Source organism: Penicillium oxalicum, chromosome III (assembly GCF_001723175.1).
Source record: "Penicillium oxalicum strain HP7-1 chromosome III, whole genome shotgun sequence".
Classification (NCBI taxonomy): domain Eukaryota; kingdom Fungi; phylum Ascomycota; class Eurotiomycetes; order Eurotiales; family Aspergillaceae; genus Penicillium; species Penicillium oxalicum.
In genome coordinates this window covers 2454302-2472225 of record NC_064652.1, presented here as the reverse complement: position 1 = coordinate 2472225, position 17924 = coordinate 2454302, and the positions used below count along the sequence as shown (strand labels likewise).

At 51.9% G+C, this 17924-nt stretch overlaps 8 protein-coding genes across 8 annotated transcripts; 3 read left to right on the top strand and 5 right to left on the bottom strand.

The window, feature by feature from the left end:
* Positions 1–2164: 2164 nt before the first annotated feature.
* POX_c04299 (Mitochondrial import inner membrane translocase subunit tim16) lies at positions 2165–2658 on the bottom strand (the record flags this gene model as incomplete). Its single annotated transcript, XM_050113179.1, has 2 exons — positions 2165–2569; positions 2656–2658. 2 exons carry the CDS (start codon positions 2656–2658, stop codon positions 2165–2167), a joined length of 408 nt encoding a protein of 135 aa, XP_049970735.1.
* A 1978-nt stretch (positions 2659–4636) lies between these two features.
* On the top strand, positions 4637–6466 carry POX_c04298 (uncharacterized protein; the record flags this gene model as incomplete). The annotated part of the gene is made up of 2 exons (XM_050113178.1): positions 4637–5815; positions 5888–6466. 2 exons carry the CDS (start codon positions 4637–4639, stop codon positions 6464–6466), a joined length of 1758 nt encoding a protein of 585 aa, XP_049970734.1.
* A 230-nt stretch (positions 6467–6696) lies between these two features.
* Positions 6697–8685, bottom strand: POX_c04297 (uncharacterized protein; the record flags this gene model as incomplete). The annotated part of the gene is made up of 5 exons (XM_050113177.1): positions 6697–7231; positions 7351–7557; positions 7670–7745; positions 7808–8481; positions 8558–8685. The coding sequence occupies 5 exons, from the start codon at positions 8683–8685 to the stop codon at positions 6697–6699; spliced, it is 1620 nt and encodes a 539-aa protein (XP_049970733.1).
* A 676-nt stretch (positions 8686–9361) lies between these two features.
* POX_c04296 (Sphingolipid C9-methyltransferase 2) lies at positions 9362–11189 on the bottom strand (the record flags this gene model as incomplete). Its single annotated transcript, XM_050113176.1, has 6 exons — positions 9362–9424; positions 9496–9570; positions 9648–9802; positions 9895–10398; positions 10480–10966; positions 11082–11189. 6 exons carry the CDS (start codon positions 11187–11189, stop codon positions 9362–9364), a joined length of 1392 nt encoding a protein of 463 aa, XP_049970732.1.
* Positions 11190–12162: 973 nt separating this feature from the next.
* Positions 12163–13544, bottom strand: POX_c04295 (uncharacterized protein; the record flags this gene model as incomplete). Its single annotated transcript, XM_050113175.1, has 3 exons — positions 12163–12944; positions 13006–13245; positions 13316–13544. The coding sequence occupies 3 exons, from the start codon at positions 13542–13544 to the stop codon at positions 12163–12165; spliced, it is 1251 nt and encodes a 416-aa protein (XP_049970731.1).
* Positions 13545–14381: 837 nt separating this feature from the next.
* Positions 14382–15147, top strand: POX_c04294 (Tropomyosin; the record flags this gene model as incomplete). Its single annotated transcript, XM_050113174.1, has 3 exons — positions 14382–14399; positions 14582–14886; positions 14985–15147. 3 exons carry the CDS (start codon positions 14382–14384, stop codon positions 15145–15147), a joined length of 486 nt encoding a protein of 161 aa, XP_049970730.1.
* A 380-nt stretch (positions 15148–15527) lies between these two features.
* Positions 15528–16265, bottom strand: POX_c04293 (uncharacterized protein; the record flags this gene model as incomplete). Its single annotated transcript, XM_050113173.1, has 2 exons — positions 15528–16019; positions 16089–16265. 2 exons carry the CDS (start codon positions 16263–16265, stop codon positions 15528–15530), a joined length of 669 nt encoding a protein of 222 aa, XP_049970729.1.
* Positions 16266–16494: 229 nt separating this feature from the next.
* Positions 16495–17633, top strand: POX_c04292 (uncharacterized protein; the record flags this gene model as incomplete). The annotated part of the gene is made up of 5 exons (XM_050113172.1): positions 16495–16589; positions 16667–16965; positions 17044–17148; positions 17200–17433; positions 17494–17633. The coding sequence occupies 5 exons, from the start codon at positions 16495–16497 to the stop codon at positions 17631–17633; spliced, it is 873 nt and encodes a 290-aa protein (XP_049970728.1).
* Between the last annotated feature and the right edge of the window lie 291 nt (positions 17634–17924).

Sequence of the window (17924 nt, the reverse complement as noted above, 5' to 3'; positions counted from 1 at the left end):
AGTGAATCTGGGGTGGGAGACGTTCTGGTTAAGCTGGACCGAATAGGAAGAAATAAAAAAAAAAAAAGAGGCAATGATAGTGGGGTGGTCAGCGGGAGGACCAGGAGGGGTGTTAGAAAAAGAAGAGGAAGAGGAGGAAGCAGTGAAGAATAATCTGATTATCAGTAATGACGGGCACTAAATGCGAGCGAGTCTCCTTTATTTTAGTCTTTTTTTTGTCCCTTCTTTCGTTGTAGTTTCGCGGGACGTGGGGGAGATGGTGTATCTGACGGGTCCAGGGCAGCTAGTCGTGGTCTAAGAGTTCAGTCTACCCTCTTCGCTCCGTGCTCCGTACGCTCTTTGGACCGGACATAGTGAGCCTGATAAAGGGTCAACCACAGGAACAGGGTTTCCCTAATCTCCGAGATCGAATCGAGATCGCGCCAGCAGGAGTAAGATCGGATTCGATTGAATTGAGCCGAGCTCCGCTTTACTGATGGCGCCATGGCTGCGACCGATGATACCCTATAGCCTAGTGGACCGATCAGCCACTCGTGAGCCATCATCGGCCGGAGAGGCAAAGGAAAATCGGCCGCATCTGGGAAAAGTTGGCAAAGGGCGACGAGGGTTAGTTGATCCTGGTCCACGCTAGATCGTGTTCCTGAAAGTTTGAAGGTGATGGAAGGAGACATGGAGGGGGACTCGGGATGATGCAAGATGGGCTCGTCATGGGCCCTCACGTTACTTGGGGACTGCACAAGGTCTAGGCCGCACCGATCGACACTCAAGTACCTGGAAGTAACGGACACTTGTACACCCGCAATGCAGACACAGTTCGTCCATGTACTAGGTACTTGGTGCAATATCATTGTGCAGAAGGCACCAAATGAAGGCGGTGTGTCGACGCACCAAAGGTAAACATCACCGGCCATTCCTCGAATGCGTCTGCATATTTATAGACTGTCTGATCGGTACTTAGTCTTGAGTAACCTTTGACTTTTCTAGGTGCTATCCTCCCACTCACCTAGTCCCCATTAGGGCATATGTCATGGTATAATGACGGGAAATGAACTTGGAAATTTGGGCATCTTTGACGAGAAAAGCTCCAGGTAATTAACTGTCAAGCAATGCCAAATGAAAATCATTCTTAGACATCTTGATCCGCCAGGTCAGTTTTGGCGTTTTTGTCTGCCCCGGGTCCTCGTAGCATGGTCCATGTATCCAACACGATGCTATTGGCGAAGGAGAGGAGTAAAGTCAAGCCTGAAATGATCGACACAGCAGACACAGACATGACTACCGAATTTGAAAGATAGAATTTGCGCTACACCAGGCTTGATTGGGGATCAGAGAGGGAACAGACTGGATGAGCTCCACGTTGCCTCGATATTCTGATCCAACACAGCGTGTGCTTCGCTTGACAGCAAATGGATATCGCGACGATTTGTACTTTACCAGTTGAGCAAGTTTCGTAGATTGTCCGGTAGAATGGGACCTGCCCGACCTTAGTTCAGAAGGATACATGTTCAGCCTAGATAGAGATCGAGTAGGATTTCACTTGGATCATCAGTCTAAAGGCCTTGTCATTATACCAGATTTGGTAGATCACTTTCCAAAATCTACATTGTACATCACCATATAGTACATGAATTTTCTTTTTCTGATCCCAGGTCCTATTCAGACCGAGGAAGAGCGGGGAGTGTCGGGGATGAGGGGATGAAGAACAAAGACAAAAACAGAGGATTCGCAGATGGTATACACAGACGGAACCCAGGAATATCTGGACCCTGTAGAAGGCAAAAAAACAATAAGAAAAAAAGTAAAAGACAGGCGGCGAACGTAGGAGCGTCGAAGAACCTCGTGGTTGACGAGAAAACAGTCTCCCCAGTCTCTCGGACAATGCGTCTTTCCCACCATCTCCCCAAAGCAAGTGTAACGCCATGCTATGCCAAATCGGAATAAAAAGTGATGAGCTGACTTCAGAAACGCGATCGGAGGGTTCGAACATGCCCGCCCGCGGCGGACTCGGAAGCAAGGCTACTCTCATGGCCAAGCCAAGACAGGTGGCGGTCGCGTCGATGCCAAAACGAGCATATAGAACGGAGCGCACGAGATCGCGAAGCGGGAATTAATCAGAAGGAAAGAATCCAGTCCTTGCAGATCTCGGAACCGATCAACCCATCCTTCACCGGTCCTTGTAGACCTTGGGATTCCACCCTTCGCGGAGCTCCTTCTCCATCGCGGCCTTGCGCTCTGCCTCACGGACTTCCATTTCTATCCGTTCTCGAGCCCGAAGAATCTTGCTCTGGAGGTAGAAGCTGCCACCTTGTTTCGGGTCGTTGATGTCAAAGAGCTTCTTGAAGCGCTCCATCACATGTTCGAGGCTGGTCTCACCGGCCCCCGGAGGCTTGACATTCAAGATTTTGCAAGCCTCATCAAGGCTCAGACCCGACGAGGAAAACGCACTCCCACCATTCTTCTTCTGCGCGGCGTATTTGCCGGAGGCCTGGGCTTGTTTGTAGGCTTCGGCGAAGGCGCGGCCGAAAACCCGGGCTCCGGTGACGATGACTTGAGTGACGAGACGGTGAGCCTAAGATGGGGTAGAGAAAGTGTCAGAAATTTGAGATCTTGGATTCGGATGCACAGATCAGTCCGGATTGAATTGAATCATCTTACCATGTCGGCAGCTTATGTGTCTGGTCCAGGGGGTGGGCGGTGGTCACTAGGAGATGGAAGGAAGAAGAAGGGGAAAATTTCGGCGGCGTGTTTTAGCGCCGGGAGTCGGCGAGTTGAAAGTATGCTCATCGACGTCGATACCGAGCCACAACAACAAGCTGGCGACCCTTTGGGAAAGACATGAATTCCTTGGAATTTTATCAATGGCTATATGGACCAGGCTTATCGGAGCGCTCGGAATATATCGATCGACTTCATGATGGGACCAGGCCATCTTTGACACCTTACCATGTCCCCGAACCAATTGCTCAACGAGCGCCCGAATGTATGGATACCCGGCAAAGAGTACAAATTACACATGGACATGGGCATCCAACCTTGAAATAGAGCACGCCTCATCCTCGAAGAGAAGATTGATGAAATAGTCCTGAATATTCTGCATTGATTCTTGACGGAACAGTTGAGTTGATACAGTTTGAAAAAAGTCCCTTAAGCGTTTCCCTTTTGACCTCTCCAGAAACCCACGCGGCTGTGTGCCTTAACCACCTCTATCTTGCAGTGGCGAATCCTCTCTCAGAAGCCTTGACGGGCGTCCAGTCTACCAGGTAGCGATGTATTGAGGTCGGCGTCTTGGCTTTTAGCCTTGGAGACTGTTTTTGATGACTGAGTCTCCGATCAGGATGTCGATCTTGTTCAGTCACATAATGAACTATTCTCAATCTTTCAATAGGGCTTATATAGTGGATCCTACATTGTTCACTCTTCTGATAGCTGGTATGCAATTCCAATCTACTATCAGGCCAATAACGTACGTGTGTCGGGTATTGAATGTCAGTCGGCGATACATGAACATGGCATCACGTGGAATGTTGCCATCCCGGCGCATGACGTAGTGGCTCAAGGATTATCAGTCGATATAGTGACAATGCTGCAGTTGTTACCGAAGACCGCATCAAAATATTTGATCAATGCTCAAGCATCTGCCCCCAAGATTTTAATTACTCACTACGTCGAGACAGAAAAAAGTATGTTCATGTGGTAAAAGAGTTCTTGATCAATAATGCAGCTCGGCTACAAGGAAATGTTCGAAACATCGAGAAGGATGTATCTAATCCCCAACATCCAAATGAATGATACTCGGCCAGGTCTAGCGTTTCTACTAAATGAAAAGGAGATTCCTCACATTTGGAAGATATCCAAATCCGCGTCGATAAGATCAGGTTGTATTGAAGGACCCGAAAGCGTCACAACTGTTAGGAGGTAGCGAATACGGTGATAGGGAGAGTGGCCTCAAGGAACATTGGGGACGTCGAGTCCTCTTGAAAGCCGCAGAACATGTTGAAGCAAAGATTGTGGTCGTTCAACAGTAATCTCGTCATTCACATGATCAAAACGATACTCGACAAGTCCATGTACTACATAGGGGGGACGATCAGGCCCACATCCGAGCCTGACATGGCTTCTTGATCGCTTGACCGAGGATATGATAACGATTGCAACTTAGAGTCAAGAATGGAAATCTTGGCTTCTTTGGACATACCAGTCACTTGTTGGGACAGAAAAGAAGCAATTATCAAATGAATTCAAGTTTGTCATCCCAGTGCAATCGACCAAAACATAAAAGGCATTCGAATTCCACGTATTTCACCAGTCACTCGCCGGATAGTCGTCTGAGCGGCCAAGTTGCATCATGCCGGGAGTGTCACATGCCCACCAACTTCAGCCCCCGCAGATCAACTTTTGAACCGAGATGGACCGCTCTTCATGTTCGCTTAAGAGCTTTTGATCAGACACACCCCCGGAAAATGCTCATGCAACAGCCTCATGAGCTGACCTTGCGCCCGATGAAGTCCTTGTAATTGGATGGCAGCTTTCGGTACGTGCCCATCGCGGATGCTTTTTTTGCGCGCTCGCGCTCGTGCTCTCTTGCCGACACTGTCGACCGTCGAGCTTACACCCAGAAACAGAAGATCTTCCGTGGATGTCCATGGCACCCACTTTGCAGCCGCAGGATGGCCTGGCCGATTCCTCTCAGCCTCCCACAATTGCTGCGTTCTCCCCGTCCACCATCGCCGGTTCGGCTTCAACCTCGCGGCAGCGGTCCAGTGTGATCGTCCATCGCAAATCACCCCTACTGGTAGCCACGCCGCCTGCCATCACTCGAGCTCTTGCCTACTCACATCCGTTCCTTCTTCCCCTCAACAAACTCGTCGGCCTTCTCACATGGACAACCGGAGACCCATGGCAGAGCTTCTTGCTTGTCGCCACGTTCTGGACCGTCGTCCTCTATAGTGATGTGATCATTCTTAGGACCGGTCCGATCCTGGTGGTGGTTGGCTTGATTCTCGGCATGTACAGCCGTCGGTACTCGCCGCTATCATCGACCACTTCAACGGGGGAAAAGCATCGGCGGAAGGCTTCTACGGAGAATGGCCGGCAGCAAAAGAGCCTGGATGACATTGTGGAAACGCTGCGCATCTTCACAACACGATGTCACATCCTTCTGGAGCCTTTACTGGAACTGACGGACTTCCTATCAACACAGCGGACACCGACCTCTGCCACCACACGGCCGGCTTTGATTGCTCTCTTCATTCGGATCCTCTTAGTTACCCCTGTCTGGATCATCCTGACTCTGCCCCCTTTCCACATCATCACCTCACGACGAGTCGTCATGTGCGTCGGCACAATCTTCCTCACTTACCACTCGAGGCCGGCCCGGGTCTCGCGTGTGATACTATGGCGATCACGATCGGTGCGCCGACTGCTTTCTATCATCACCGGGCTGTCAATTGCCGATGGCTCTAGTACCAATGAAAAACCCAATACGCAAAACAAAGGTCTGAATATTTCGAGTCGACGTCGGGGGAACTCGTCGGGTGTACGATTTACATTCGTTGTCTACGAGAATCAGCGCCGGTGGCTTGGTATCGGCTGGACGTATTCTTTATTCCCGTCCGAGCGCGCTCCTTGGACAGATGAACATTTGAACCCCGTTCCACCCAAGGAGAGCTTTGAGTTGCCGGATGTGCAGACGGGGGATGCAAAGTGGCGGTGGGTTGAAGGGAGCGAGTGGCGGGTGGAAGGCGTCGATAATTCCGGAAAGGGGAAGTCCGTCCATAAGAGTTCCAGCGAGGGATGGATATACTATGATAATAAGGTATGATTGGGGGACTTATATAGCCCGATACTCTGCAAAATCCTGACGCGTTGTCAACTAACCTCCTGTCAGTGGAACGACGGCCGACGAGGCCAGGACGGATGGGATCGGTACACCCGGCGACGCAAGTGGTATCGCGACGCTGAACTGGTCGACCACCAGGATAAACCCTCAGAGGCCATCTCTCACTTGACACAGGCCCTCCAGAAAAACCGAGACCGGGTGCAAGGGCAGGATAAACAAGAAGACGAGGCTGACGCGAAAAGTCTTTCCCACGACTCTCCCCTGAAAGCACGACGTCGGCGATGGTTCAACAGCAAGGATGACACGAAAGAAGGGAATTCAGAGCAACCCAGCCGTGGCTCGTCCGTTGACATTGGCCGCACAAGTGGCGCAAAGTTCACAGATACCCCCGGTTCGAGCAACTCCCGACCCACGCGGCCCATTAGCATTCAGAGCTCTCGCCGGCCATCACAATATAGTGCTCGGGAGGGCAGTCTGAATACGAGTGATAGTGCCAGTTTGCGCGACAAAGATGCCGCACACTCGCACGATCGGCATGATCGATGGAGCACTCGGGCAGCTGGAGGAACGGAACGTGCCGAACGGGAGATGGGGTTAAGTGATGAAGTCCAGATGGCTTTGAGTTAACAATGAATTTATGGACTCAAAGCCTCCAAGATCATTTAAAAATGAAATGAGGAAAAAAAGAACAACCGCGTTCACTAATAAAGTACTCTCGACTTTGGCAAATACCAATAGATTGCTCTTATGTGGAACTTTACATTCGACCGTGTAAGTGATTCCAGCGCTTGAAGATACTCGGACATGTTCCTGATCTCATGCATTATCGTACATCCACCATGTAATTAAGTCTTTAACTAAGCAAGATTCAAATCCCACTGCAACTCTTCCAAAACATCCATCCAATGCACCTTCACAGATCTATCCTGCTGAGCGGCATCCCGTCGAACCCACAGGGCACACAGAACCTCCTTGGCTCGGATGGTATTTCCAATTCCAAAGTTTTCCTGCAACTTCCCAAACGACCGAAGCACGAGGTCTCTATACTCAAAGACTTCGCTTTCTGCCCCGGCAATGAAAAGCGGAAAGGTAAGAGCCGAGTATTCACAGTGATCACCTAGTGGGAAGGTTTGGATGCGGCTCAAAAGTCGATTGATAGCAACGTCTTTGGGTGTCGTCACGAGAGATGACCAATCGTTCGAGCCGGAGGTGTCGTCACATGGGGTAGACGTGCCTGTTTTTATCCGTTCGAGGATTGAATGCAAGTAAATGAACCCGGCATCACGAAAACATTCGGCGACGAGCTTGAGCCGGGTCAAGGTGGACTTTGTGAGATCTTGAGGGATATTTAATCGAGACGAAGACGATGTCCAATGCAGAAGAGAGTCGTTGCTGAGAGTATTAGACACTTGTTAGCCAAAGTGGGTTTCGAGGCTATATTTCATGGTTGATCTCGGCTCGGGGGGGGGGGGGGGGGGGGGGGGGGCGGAGATTCAGGAGGCGCAACAAACATTGAGGCAACCGCCAGACGCAGAGAGATACCGTCGTCCTGAAGAGATGGGAGCTCTGCAATAGACGCGCAGAGTTTCAAAAGCTCTTCGGTGAATCCGAGATAAATATTAAGCCGTGGCGTCTCCGTGTCTGTGTCTGGGAGGATCAATCTTCCACAGACTTTCTTCTGATTACTGATTTGTCCCATGCTATACGCATAGATGTACCTGCATCAACATGTCAGCTCAGAGGAAACCGGGAAAAGAACGGGGCATGGCACGGTCATGGCCGCTTCAATCAAAACACCAAAAACAACGTGAGAAGGGGATAAAACCATACAGTCCACGCAGAAATTGCGCTGCCTCGGGATCCATTGTACCCAACCCACCCGAGACAAAATGAGTCGGTGCAGTGCCTTTAAATGTACCACCCACTGCTTCACACTGCCTCGAACAACTTCATATTTACACATCATACCCACGGCTAGCAGCGCATCATCGGGTATCGCTTTCGTGGCCGACTCTTCTATAATGCCGCGCAACCCCCGCAAGGCCCGGCCGTAGAAGTCAATAGATGCGAACTTGGCATCGGGACTTTCTGTCCGATTAAAAAGATGCATCGCGGAGATGGCACACACTGCCTTCATGAGAAGAGGGGAAAACATGGCGCGGGGAATGAGGAATGATCGGAGAGGATTCTGCTCGCTCTCGAGATTCGCCAGACGCTGGGAGCCCATCGCCTCGTGATATTGCAGATAGTGAGCTTCATTGCCTGAAAGATGGCTGAGAATGCCCTGCGGCGTCACGATCCGCGCAAGAATGCTTTGATCTTCGGAACATTGCTCTTCAGCCGCATTCTCTGCCTCGGTGTCGATGATCCGACATTGCGGAGAAAACAGACTTGATTGATCTGGTGTCGCCGGCGAATCCAGTCGCCATTCCTCTCGCTGATCATTCAAAGACGTCGTGAGTGAAGGCGACGGCGACGGCGACGGTGATTTCGGCTCCAACGACACTGGCGACGAGGTATTCAACCGTCGTCTTTTCGGACTTCGATCTGCCTTGAACACCGGGGCAGAGGGATCAAGTGGGGTGACCCATAGATCGCCATATCCCTCGCAGACCCGCCCGACTTTGAGACAGTTGTTGCAGCTGCGATAGACATTGTCAGTCTCTCAATCAGACACTGCCGTGTTGTGACGGCGAAAATCAAACGGACAAAGACTACCTGGGAGTGGCTCGGTCACAGCCACCTTTGCGGCGTGCTTTGCAAGTGATACATCCGCCGCGGGTCCAGGGAGTGCCCGACCGACGTGAACGGCCCTTTGGAGCCACTGAACCTGGCCTGGATGTCATGAGATATCACCGATATTCGACATGGGTTCCCCGCGTTTGATAGGAAACCCGGGGAAACTATTCCCATGTTGGACAAAATTGCGCCTTATCCCACGTGATTTCAACGACCCGAGCGCGGGCCGAACTCCTCGATTTGGGACTCGGAGGACACTCACACGACCGTCCGAGATCGGGACAATTGTCACCGCTACGATCTGGTTTATGCAAATCACCGGAACGCTTTGTCGAAACACGATAGGGGAACATCAAATTTAAATCAGGAAGCATCAATTGAGGTTTCGTAAGCATACATTTCCTATCTAGGAAGATAGATACTTTCCGGAGCCATTTTAAAATTCAACCGGACAAAAAGCGTGCTGCTGCCGTGGCACAAGCGTGCGCAACAAATCGAGATGACTCCGACACGAACTTTTTCCACCAACCCCATGATAAATCGTCACATTAAAGTAGCGGCTTTCGTTTCGTCGATCTATTCGCTTCATTTCAAACTCGTCAATTGCATATCCCCAAATGCAAAAAAATGCGCAGGTCAGAGTAGGTACGACTTAGGAGTCACACATCAATCAACCCATCCACTTCTCACAAGGGTCACGTCCCAACGGGAGACCACTCGGTGACATTGAGCCGACAGTGGAAAAGAGAGGGAGTCAGAGGGAGAAAGGTCCTCTTGAAACGTCTACAGGTCCTTCTTAACAATGTGGGCCTTGGGCAGAACGCCATTGGCGCGCTCAATAGCGGCCTGACGAGCGGCAGTGAGACCGAACTGAGTCTTGATGCCGTCGACGCGGGGGTGGAGTTGATGTTCTTGACGAGGGTGAGCTGCCAGCAGGTGGCACCACCCTGGCGAGAGGTGATTGTAGAGGAAGCCAGGAAGTACTCCCAGATCTAGTCAAAGTCAGTAAAATCAAGAATATCGGACCCTCAAGCCGGGGCGGGAAATGCGAATCTGATGCAAAACTTACGCGGAACCATCTCTTGCCGTACTTGGCCTCGACCTTGTCCTTGTTGCCCATCCAGTTGCGGTACCAGCGCCACAAGGTAGCGGAGTAGTGGACACCAATGGTATCGACGGCCTTGATTTCGAAACCGGCACCCTCAAGGCGGTCCACCACGAATCCTAGAGGAGTCGAGGCATCCGCACCGGGGAACACGTACTTGTTCATGAATAGACCCAGATGAGATCTTCATACTGCCAAGACTTGCGGAGACCGGCGATCTGCAGGAAGAAGACACCGTCATCCTCGAGCATATCGTAGACTTGGGACAGGAAGCTTGAGAAGTGACGGACACCAACGTGCTCGGCCATCTCGAGACAGGTAATCTTCTGGTAGCCACCCTCAACGCGCGGGGAGTCACGGTAGTCGGAGCAGACAATGCGGCTCTGGGATTCCTCAATGCCAGCCTTGCGGAGACCATTGTTACCCCAGGCAGTCTGGTTACGACCGAGAGTGATACCAGTGACGTGAGCACCGTAGTGAACGGAGGCAAATTTGGCAAGGGTACCCCAGCCGCAGCCAAGGTCGAGCATCTTGTCACCGGGTTGAATTCCAATCTTCTCACAGACGACAGCCAGCTTGTTATCCTGGAGCTCTTCAAGAGTCTCTTCCTTGTTGATGTCGCTGATGATACCAGAGGTGTAGATCATACGAGGGCCGAGGAACCAAGCGTAGAAGTCATCACCTCTGTCGTAGTGGTCACGGACCTGCTCCTCGTCTACATCATTCCAAAGTCAGTCAGACCACCCACAACGCAAGTAGCCGGGGAAAAAGGATTCTTCTACAAGGCCAGACATACCCTGAGAACGAGTATGCATCAGCATCTCGGGAATGAAGCCAAACAGGAAGTGCTTGAAGAGACCCATAGTGAACTTGAAGTTGGCCCAGTCATGACGGTACTCTAGAGCCTCCAGAGCATCCATCTTGAAGTCCACCTCGCCATTGAAGTACTTCTCGTAGAAGGTCTCCATGGGAATCTTGCTCTTGCCATGGTAGGTGGCACGGTCATGCTCGCTGTGGAAGTTCAGATAGTACTCGACGGGACGGCCACAGTACTTGGCCTTCTCAGTCTTGCGGGGAGAGATCGAAGAAGCCACGGTCCAGAAGGCCATGAGAATGGGGATGGTTGTGAAGAGAGCGAAGAAAATGGTGGTGTAGAGACCGCCTCCGACCTGACGAGCCAGGTACCAGGGGATCACGACCACCAGGAAGATCATCAATCCATTGGAGAAGCTGTCACTACCAGGGGAGTCCGCAGGAACCGGAGCATTCTTGATAGCAGGGTACTGCAACGAATTTGGTCAATTTAAAGTGGTAGACACAGGCAATTGACCGGAGACGTGGAAAGAGGGGTGCCCTGAGCTTGGGAGTTGAGCTCCGACCTGAGCTCAATTGACTTACCAGAGTGGTGGGGACACCGCAGTCGAACGCAGGCTTGTTCTGCACCGGAGCTTCCGGGGTCTGAATGAACTCGAAGTCCTCAGTGGACTCCGGGTGGCGGGTCGTCATGGCGGCGAGAGGTTAATTCTGAAGGATGGAAGGTCAGAAAAGGAGAACTCTCCAGGTGAATAATAATAACATCGTGGCAGTTAACGGGGGGCGGTGAAGTGGGTATTGTGGTTTAGCGTCCGGTGCCCGTGCCCCTGCTCGTGCCGTGATCTGTGCACTACTGCACACGCGCCAAGGTTCTTGCTGATGCAAAAAGGAGTCTAAAATGATTTAAGATTCTCACCCTCTTCGACGATTTTTCATACGAGTTGACCTCTTGTCTAAAACTGAAGATCACTAGGATAGATTTAGAACAAATCTGGAACTGGTAGTCTTTCCAATGCCCTGGTAGGTCGGGGACTGCATGAACTGCCTGTCCGGCTAAACAGCTGGGCAACGGATGTAGTACCACGCACGGTACACAACTACCCAAGGGACTGGTCTAGATTCTACGGAGCCCATAGACAAAATTCGTAGAACTTCAGACATCTAGGCTGCACATGATGAGCAATTTTTAGAGTCTATTTCATTTAAATGCCTGCTGGATTTGATCGAACCGCTATCCAAGATACACTCAGTCCGACTTCTGTCGGCACAACATGCCAGGACTGCAAACAAGTCAAAGGCTTACAGATGGCGCTGATGATCTACCTAGTCCACGTAACTCTGAAACAGGCCCATCCATGGTTGACCAACAGAGGCCAGGTTACCAAGACGGAGAAAGAATGTTCATTGAATTTTGATCCTGCGCCGATACTGCAATGCGAGCCCCCGGTCCCGAGCATTCATCACCCGAAACCGCCAAACACGCGCCCGTATAAGTAAATTTCATACCACCATCGTCCAGACACGCCAAAAAGGAAGGGCAGAAAAACAACCAAAGAGTCAATATAGATACAGTGTTCTTTCCAAAATTCATGAGCAGTCGAATCGATAAGCAATAGCCGTGCTGCACAAGAAGCATAGCAATACGCAAGGGTGAGGTGGGAATGATTTACAGAGTCAGCTGAAAGTTCGCAGCGTCGTCATCCTCCTCGAAGATCGGTAGCTGAGGATCCAACTCCTGGGAAGAGGCCGCTTCATCCGGCCGGTCAAAGCAGCCCGCAGACTTGCAGCGAATCCACATGTCTGAGTCCAGGGGTGGCATCCCATAGAGCTGGATGTAGGTTTCGGGAGACAGCGCCTCTGCACTAGCTGCTCTCTGGGCAGAAGCAGTCTCACGCAAAGACGACGAGACACTCCGGCCCTTGGAATAGCCCATAGTCGTATTCGAAGTCACTGCGGCTGCGGTGTTGCGCATCGCAGAGGGATTGGTGGGAGCTCTTGGCTTCTTCTGAGGGAGGATAGCAGAGGCTGCCGACACCACGCGGGACTTGGGTGCAGCCATGGACCGGCCTGGGGCTGTGCTGGGTCGTGGGGTAGCGAGGGCAGCAGCTGCCTCGCGCGAGCGCAGAGTGGAAATGGGTCGAGTCGATTGTATGCTGGTAGAAGGAGCCCTGCGATGAGTGGATTGTGGTTGTCGACGGGAGGCGCGGACCGGCGCAGTCTCTGTGCACTCGGAAAAATTGACAGTCTCCAGCTGTTTCATAATGGTTTCGTTAATCATACTATCGCATTTGGCCGAATCCTGCAGGAATTTGCGCTGCTTCTTCGTGAGGCCATCACTGCCAATTTCCTGCTTTCCGTAGACGCTCTCCAGACCGAGGGCCCGATTCTTCGGTTGAAATTGGGGGAATGTCGTATCATATGTGACATCATCGGGTTCATCCAAAAGATCTAAGACTTGTTAGGGGAGCTGCAGAGGCGAGCAACGCGCAGAAAGCGAATCCCAGCTTACCGACAGGCTTCGGCGGCATATATTCAATATCCGGCACATCATCATGATCAACATCCGTGAATACCCTCGTTTGAGCCTGCTGGGTGACCGGGGCAGACTTTTTGATTCTCTGGACGGTCGAAGTCCTGCGATTATTGGTCTTCTCGGGCTTGCCCGTTCCTCCGAATGGCCCTGGCGTCTTGAACGCATTGGCCTTCAGATTGGTTGTCTTGTTACCCAGGACCGCACGGTGTTTCGTTTCTAGATTCAAATCGCGTCACCCAAGTCAGTTTGCGACGTCGCGTCATCGGAGACCAGAGGGCTTACGAACCGCCAGGCGTGACGAACGCGCTCGAGGACGCCTTTCCACTTTCTGCGCGCCCTTTATTCCCCTTGATCGTGCCTTTCCCAAATAAACGTGGATTGTTCTCATCGTTGAGTGGCACGGATTTGCCGGGCGTCTTGGGCGGGATTCTGTGGATACCATGATTCAAAGGTTTTGCCGCGGCGGCAGTCTGGTGGTTGTTTACCAGGTTTTCCTGGTCGCGGACGGCCAACATGGCGGCGATTGAGGATACCAAGTGAACATACACGGGTAATCTTCAGGATTGGAGGTAGCGGTGACGATAAAAAAAGAATCGGTGAAGAACTGGAGAAGTGACGGACTAGATTGGTGCGGAGCCGGGGCCAAACGCGAGCTTGTATGAGATCAAACGAGGCTAGAGTGCTCTGGTCTTGCGTTGTTGTCTGGGCGGTTGCCCGTGGAGACGTGGCGATCGGAGCCGAGTGATTGGGGAGGATTCACGAAGGAAGGAGCGGGGCGGGTAGTGGTACGGTACCGTTAGTACCGTTAGTACCGTGACTGCGTGACACGGTGACAATGCGTGGACTGGGATTCTCGACGTGAGGGCAGCGAAACAAAGTAAAGTCATCAAAACTTGACACAGTCACGTCTCGACGTACCGCATTATGGGGGTCTTAGGGGCCTGCAGTCCTGCACTCTCTTAGGTCGACGATGCAACTGGGTCGGAGGAGGCGCAGGCGGCTCAGGGGAACTAACTCGAAATAGCACCATCAAGAATAAGAGACCGCCACGAAAAGTCGAGGTACCTCCGAGGAGTGGTCTACTAGTATTAGTACTATGGTCGATGACAGGGGAGGTACTCGGTACTTCACAGCTGGCCATGGTGGCAACCGTTAGGTGGGTACTGGGTACACGGATAGTCAGCAATAATTCCTCCCCTTAACCATCCTTCTTTCCCCCCTCTACGGCTGTTCTACACCTCCCCTCCATCCTTCTTTCGACTAGTCCCGGCTCGCAGAGCGAAAGCCTACCAATTTGCTTCATCCTTACATATTGAAATTTTCAACCCACCCTTTCTTTCACATACTTCACCATGGATAAGATCAGAGAGGTACGTTTCTTGTCATCCCTGTCTGGCGGGGTAGCTTTGACAAGCTGTCTCCTTGGGCTTCCGCACTACCCCTCGCCCTTCAGGAGCTCCCACTCCCCCCGCCCCGATGCATATCATTCCAAGGACGTTCGCCGCGTTCGCACTCGGACTGGGAGACCTCCCGCTGACGATGATTCTTTCAGCGTATGAGCGCCCTCCGCCTGGAGGCTGACGAGGCCCACGAGCAAGTCGAGGATCTCAAGAAGAAGGTCAAGGCTTTGGAACAGGAGAATTTGTCCAAGGAGCAGGAGATCACATCTCTAAACCACCGCAACCAGCTGCTCGAGGAGGAGGTCGAGAAGCTCGAGGCCTCCGTCAAGGATGCCAAGGATGCCGCCAACCAAAGTGCTCAGCACGACACCCAGAACGAAGCTCTCCAGCGCCGGGTACAACTCCTCGAGGAGGAAGCTGAGGAGAATGACCGCACTCTGCGCGAGACCAACGAGAAGTACGTTCCTCGGCTTACCCTATCCGCCCTGGTGTTGATTGTGAGGTCTTTGACACGGATGAGCTAACATGGTGTCTCCTTTTTTTTTGTTCTACCAGGCTTCGCCAGACTGACGTCAAGGCCGGCCACTACGAGCGCAAGGTGCAGGCTCTGGAGACTGAGCGTGATCAGTGGGAAGCCAAGTACGAAGAGATGGCTAAGAAGCACGCCGAGCTGCAAAAGGACCTGCACGAGCTCGAGGTCTCTATCAGCAACGTTTAAACCGGATCAGGACCTGTATTCTGGGACTTGTATTAAGAGGACATTGGGCTTGGATGCAGGCTACTTCCCGTTCAATCTGTCTGCGTATTCGATGTTGTGATCTTACCGAGATCACCTTTCATTCCACGCTTTTGGCGATGATGTCTTCATTAGCACACATGCGATGTCATGCGATGTCGAATTACTCTGCGCGTCTTCGTATGCAAATTAATCCCTTTTCCCCCCTTTGCAATCAAATAGGTGTCACAGAATTACGAGACGAGTGAAGCACCAGAGATGCAATTGTGGTCAAGTACGTGTGAGATAATCACGTCCATGGGACGTGTGTATATACTTTTTTTTGGTTCGGGAGCCTCTCGGCCAGATCATCAAGTACACACTCATTTCTCCCGCCGCGCCTTGGCCTTTTTCGCTTTTGACAGGCGCTGTTTCGCTGCCGCAAGTTTGCGATCCTGTTTGCTCTCGTAGCGGAACTGCTTCTTCTTTTTCTTAGGCTTATCCGTGGTGGCCTTTCTCTTTTTGAGTAAGCGAGCAGCTTCGGCTTCTTCTTCCGCCCGACGTTTCGCCGCCGCCTCAGCTTTGGCCTTGTTCTCTTCGTCGGAGTCTTCTCCCAGTATCGACTTTCGTAGCCCCTCTCTTGAAGAGTCTATCTCTTCCACTGTGACCGTCGTGTATTTGTCTTCGTCAATGTATTCGGCCTCGTAGTCAACCGCCGGCGGTTCCTCAAACCCCTGCCATTCATCGTCGCTCTCTTCATCTGAGCCCGAATTGTTATCATCGTTGTCGCTGGTGTCCTCTGCTTTCAACAGTTTGAGCTGTCGTTTATGCTCCTCTATCGCCCGTTGAAATTCGGCTGCTCGTTCTTCGCGGATCTAGACATGCCAATGTGATCAGTAGGCCATTCGGGAAAAGTTTTTAGTCAAATGGTGTTGCCGCAATACCTTCTGACGGTCGATTCGTTTCTCTTCCTTTGCTCTCTTCGCTGCAATCTCTTGCGCATGTTTGATGCGCTGCTGCTTGCGTTTCCGGAACCCAGTCAGGAATTCTTCGCGGGCTGCCGGGTCAAAATTGACCTCTTCAACCTTGGGGGTCTTGCGGAATTTGAGAGCAGGCCCCATTATGTCGAATGATTGTGTTACAAGAAAGCCACCAATTTTTCCACAGGCTCGGAGTGAGAGGTTGCGAACTGCAGTCCGTTGCGATACTGAGAAAAAAAAATTGGGAAGGACCCGAAGCTCCAGACGCCGCAGCGGGCCCCCGTCTGGGCGACCGCCTCCGAGCCCAAATCGGATCTCCCGTTAACATCATCATCCACCTTTCCAGCTTGCATCTCCTTCCCCAACCACCATGCATCTTCGCAAGTTTGGGCTGCTCGCCCTCGGAGCAGCTGCTGTTGATGCGTTCCGTGACACATCTCCATTCTTCCTCGCCTCGACGTCTGAGTATGCTGCATCCGCCTGAGCTGAAGCTAGAGACAGAGAGAGCTACAACCAGCTAACTTGCCCCATCCTACACCTAGGCTGCTAGCAACCTCCGCGAATGTCAAGACCGGCACGTCGCTGCTCGGCGATATCTCCAATGCTCTCGAATCATGTCCCTCGGAGTACTATGTGATCGTCAATCAACCGGGTGTGCATCGCTCGGACTTTGCGACCCGCAAGTCGGCACCCCGCCTCGGCGCGAAGATGCTAGGCAAGGACAAGGCCATTCGATCGAAGATCATCGTCAACGAGGTGTCTGGTCTCCTCGAGACCAGCCAGATCCAGGACCTGTTAGCGCGAACCTGCCAGACGCAGGTGACCACGATTAACGGCTCCAGTAAGTGAACATGGTCGCCCTGGTTATGGAGACAACAACCCGAGGGTTAGGACTGCAACTGATACGGAGCGGCCACAGCTGGAACATATCCCTCTTACTTCGAGTCTGGGCCTCGAGTCATTGCCATCAATTTCCCCGTGCTTTCACTGGGCTCGGACCGGGCCGACGAGCTCTCCAGCAATGGTACGTGAAGCAAGCATCAACCCGGAGGAACAAACACTGATCTTCCTCTAGACGGCTTGATTGCCGATGTCATTGACCGGATTCCATCCTCATCTAAGTATACCCTGCTCTACGTGACCTCACCCCGAGAGTTCCCCGAAACCGACTCGGCGGTCTACGAGACTGAAGATGTCTACTCTGACTCCGTTCGCATCGAGCTGAAGCGCGACTATTCCGCTCACTCCCGCGACTCCAAGTCGGATCGCACCACATCTCTCTTTGACGAGTACCAGTTCTTTACCCCAGGTTCGGGAATCTACCTTTCTCTCCGCGCTGATGGAACTGCCAGCTGACCCTCTATGATAGGTATCTTCATGGGATTCATGGCCTCCTTCCTGTGCATTATCATTTTGTACATCGCTCTCAGTGCGATCAGCAGTCTGCAAGTTCCATATGCCGCGTTCGAGAAAGATACATCTGCTGCTGTTCAGAAGAAGCAGCAGTAGGCTGGGCAAGTGACGAACAAATGATTGGACGTCAAGAACAAGATTGATTATTTCTGTGCATTGGACCGATTGTTTCCCTCAGCTGCTCTTTTGGCTTTTACTTTTCCATGTTTTTTGTATGATACATCACACTGCGATCTTTTGGTAGAATTCCAACCATCATCATCATGTGATCCACGCTCAAGCCGCCTCAGGTCTTAGTCTCTTCCACTTGGCGCTGGAGCCTGAGACCATTTGCCCTGGCTTCTCGTGCGCACACTCTCGCTTGTACACTCAAAGACCCTTCTCGGT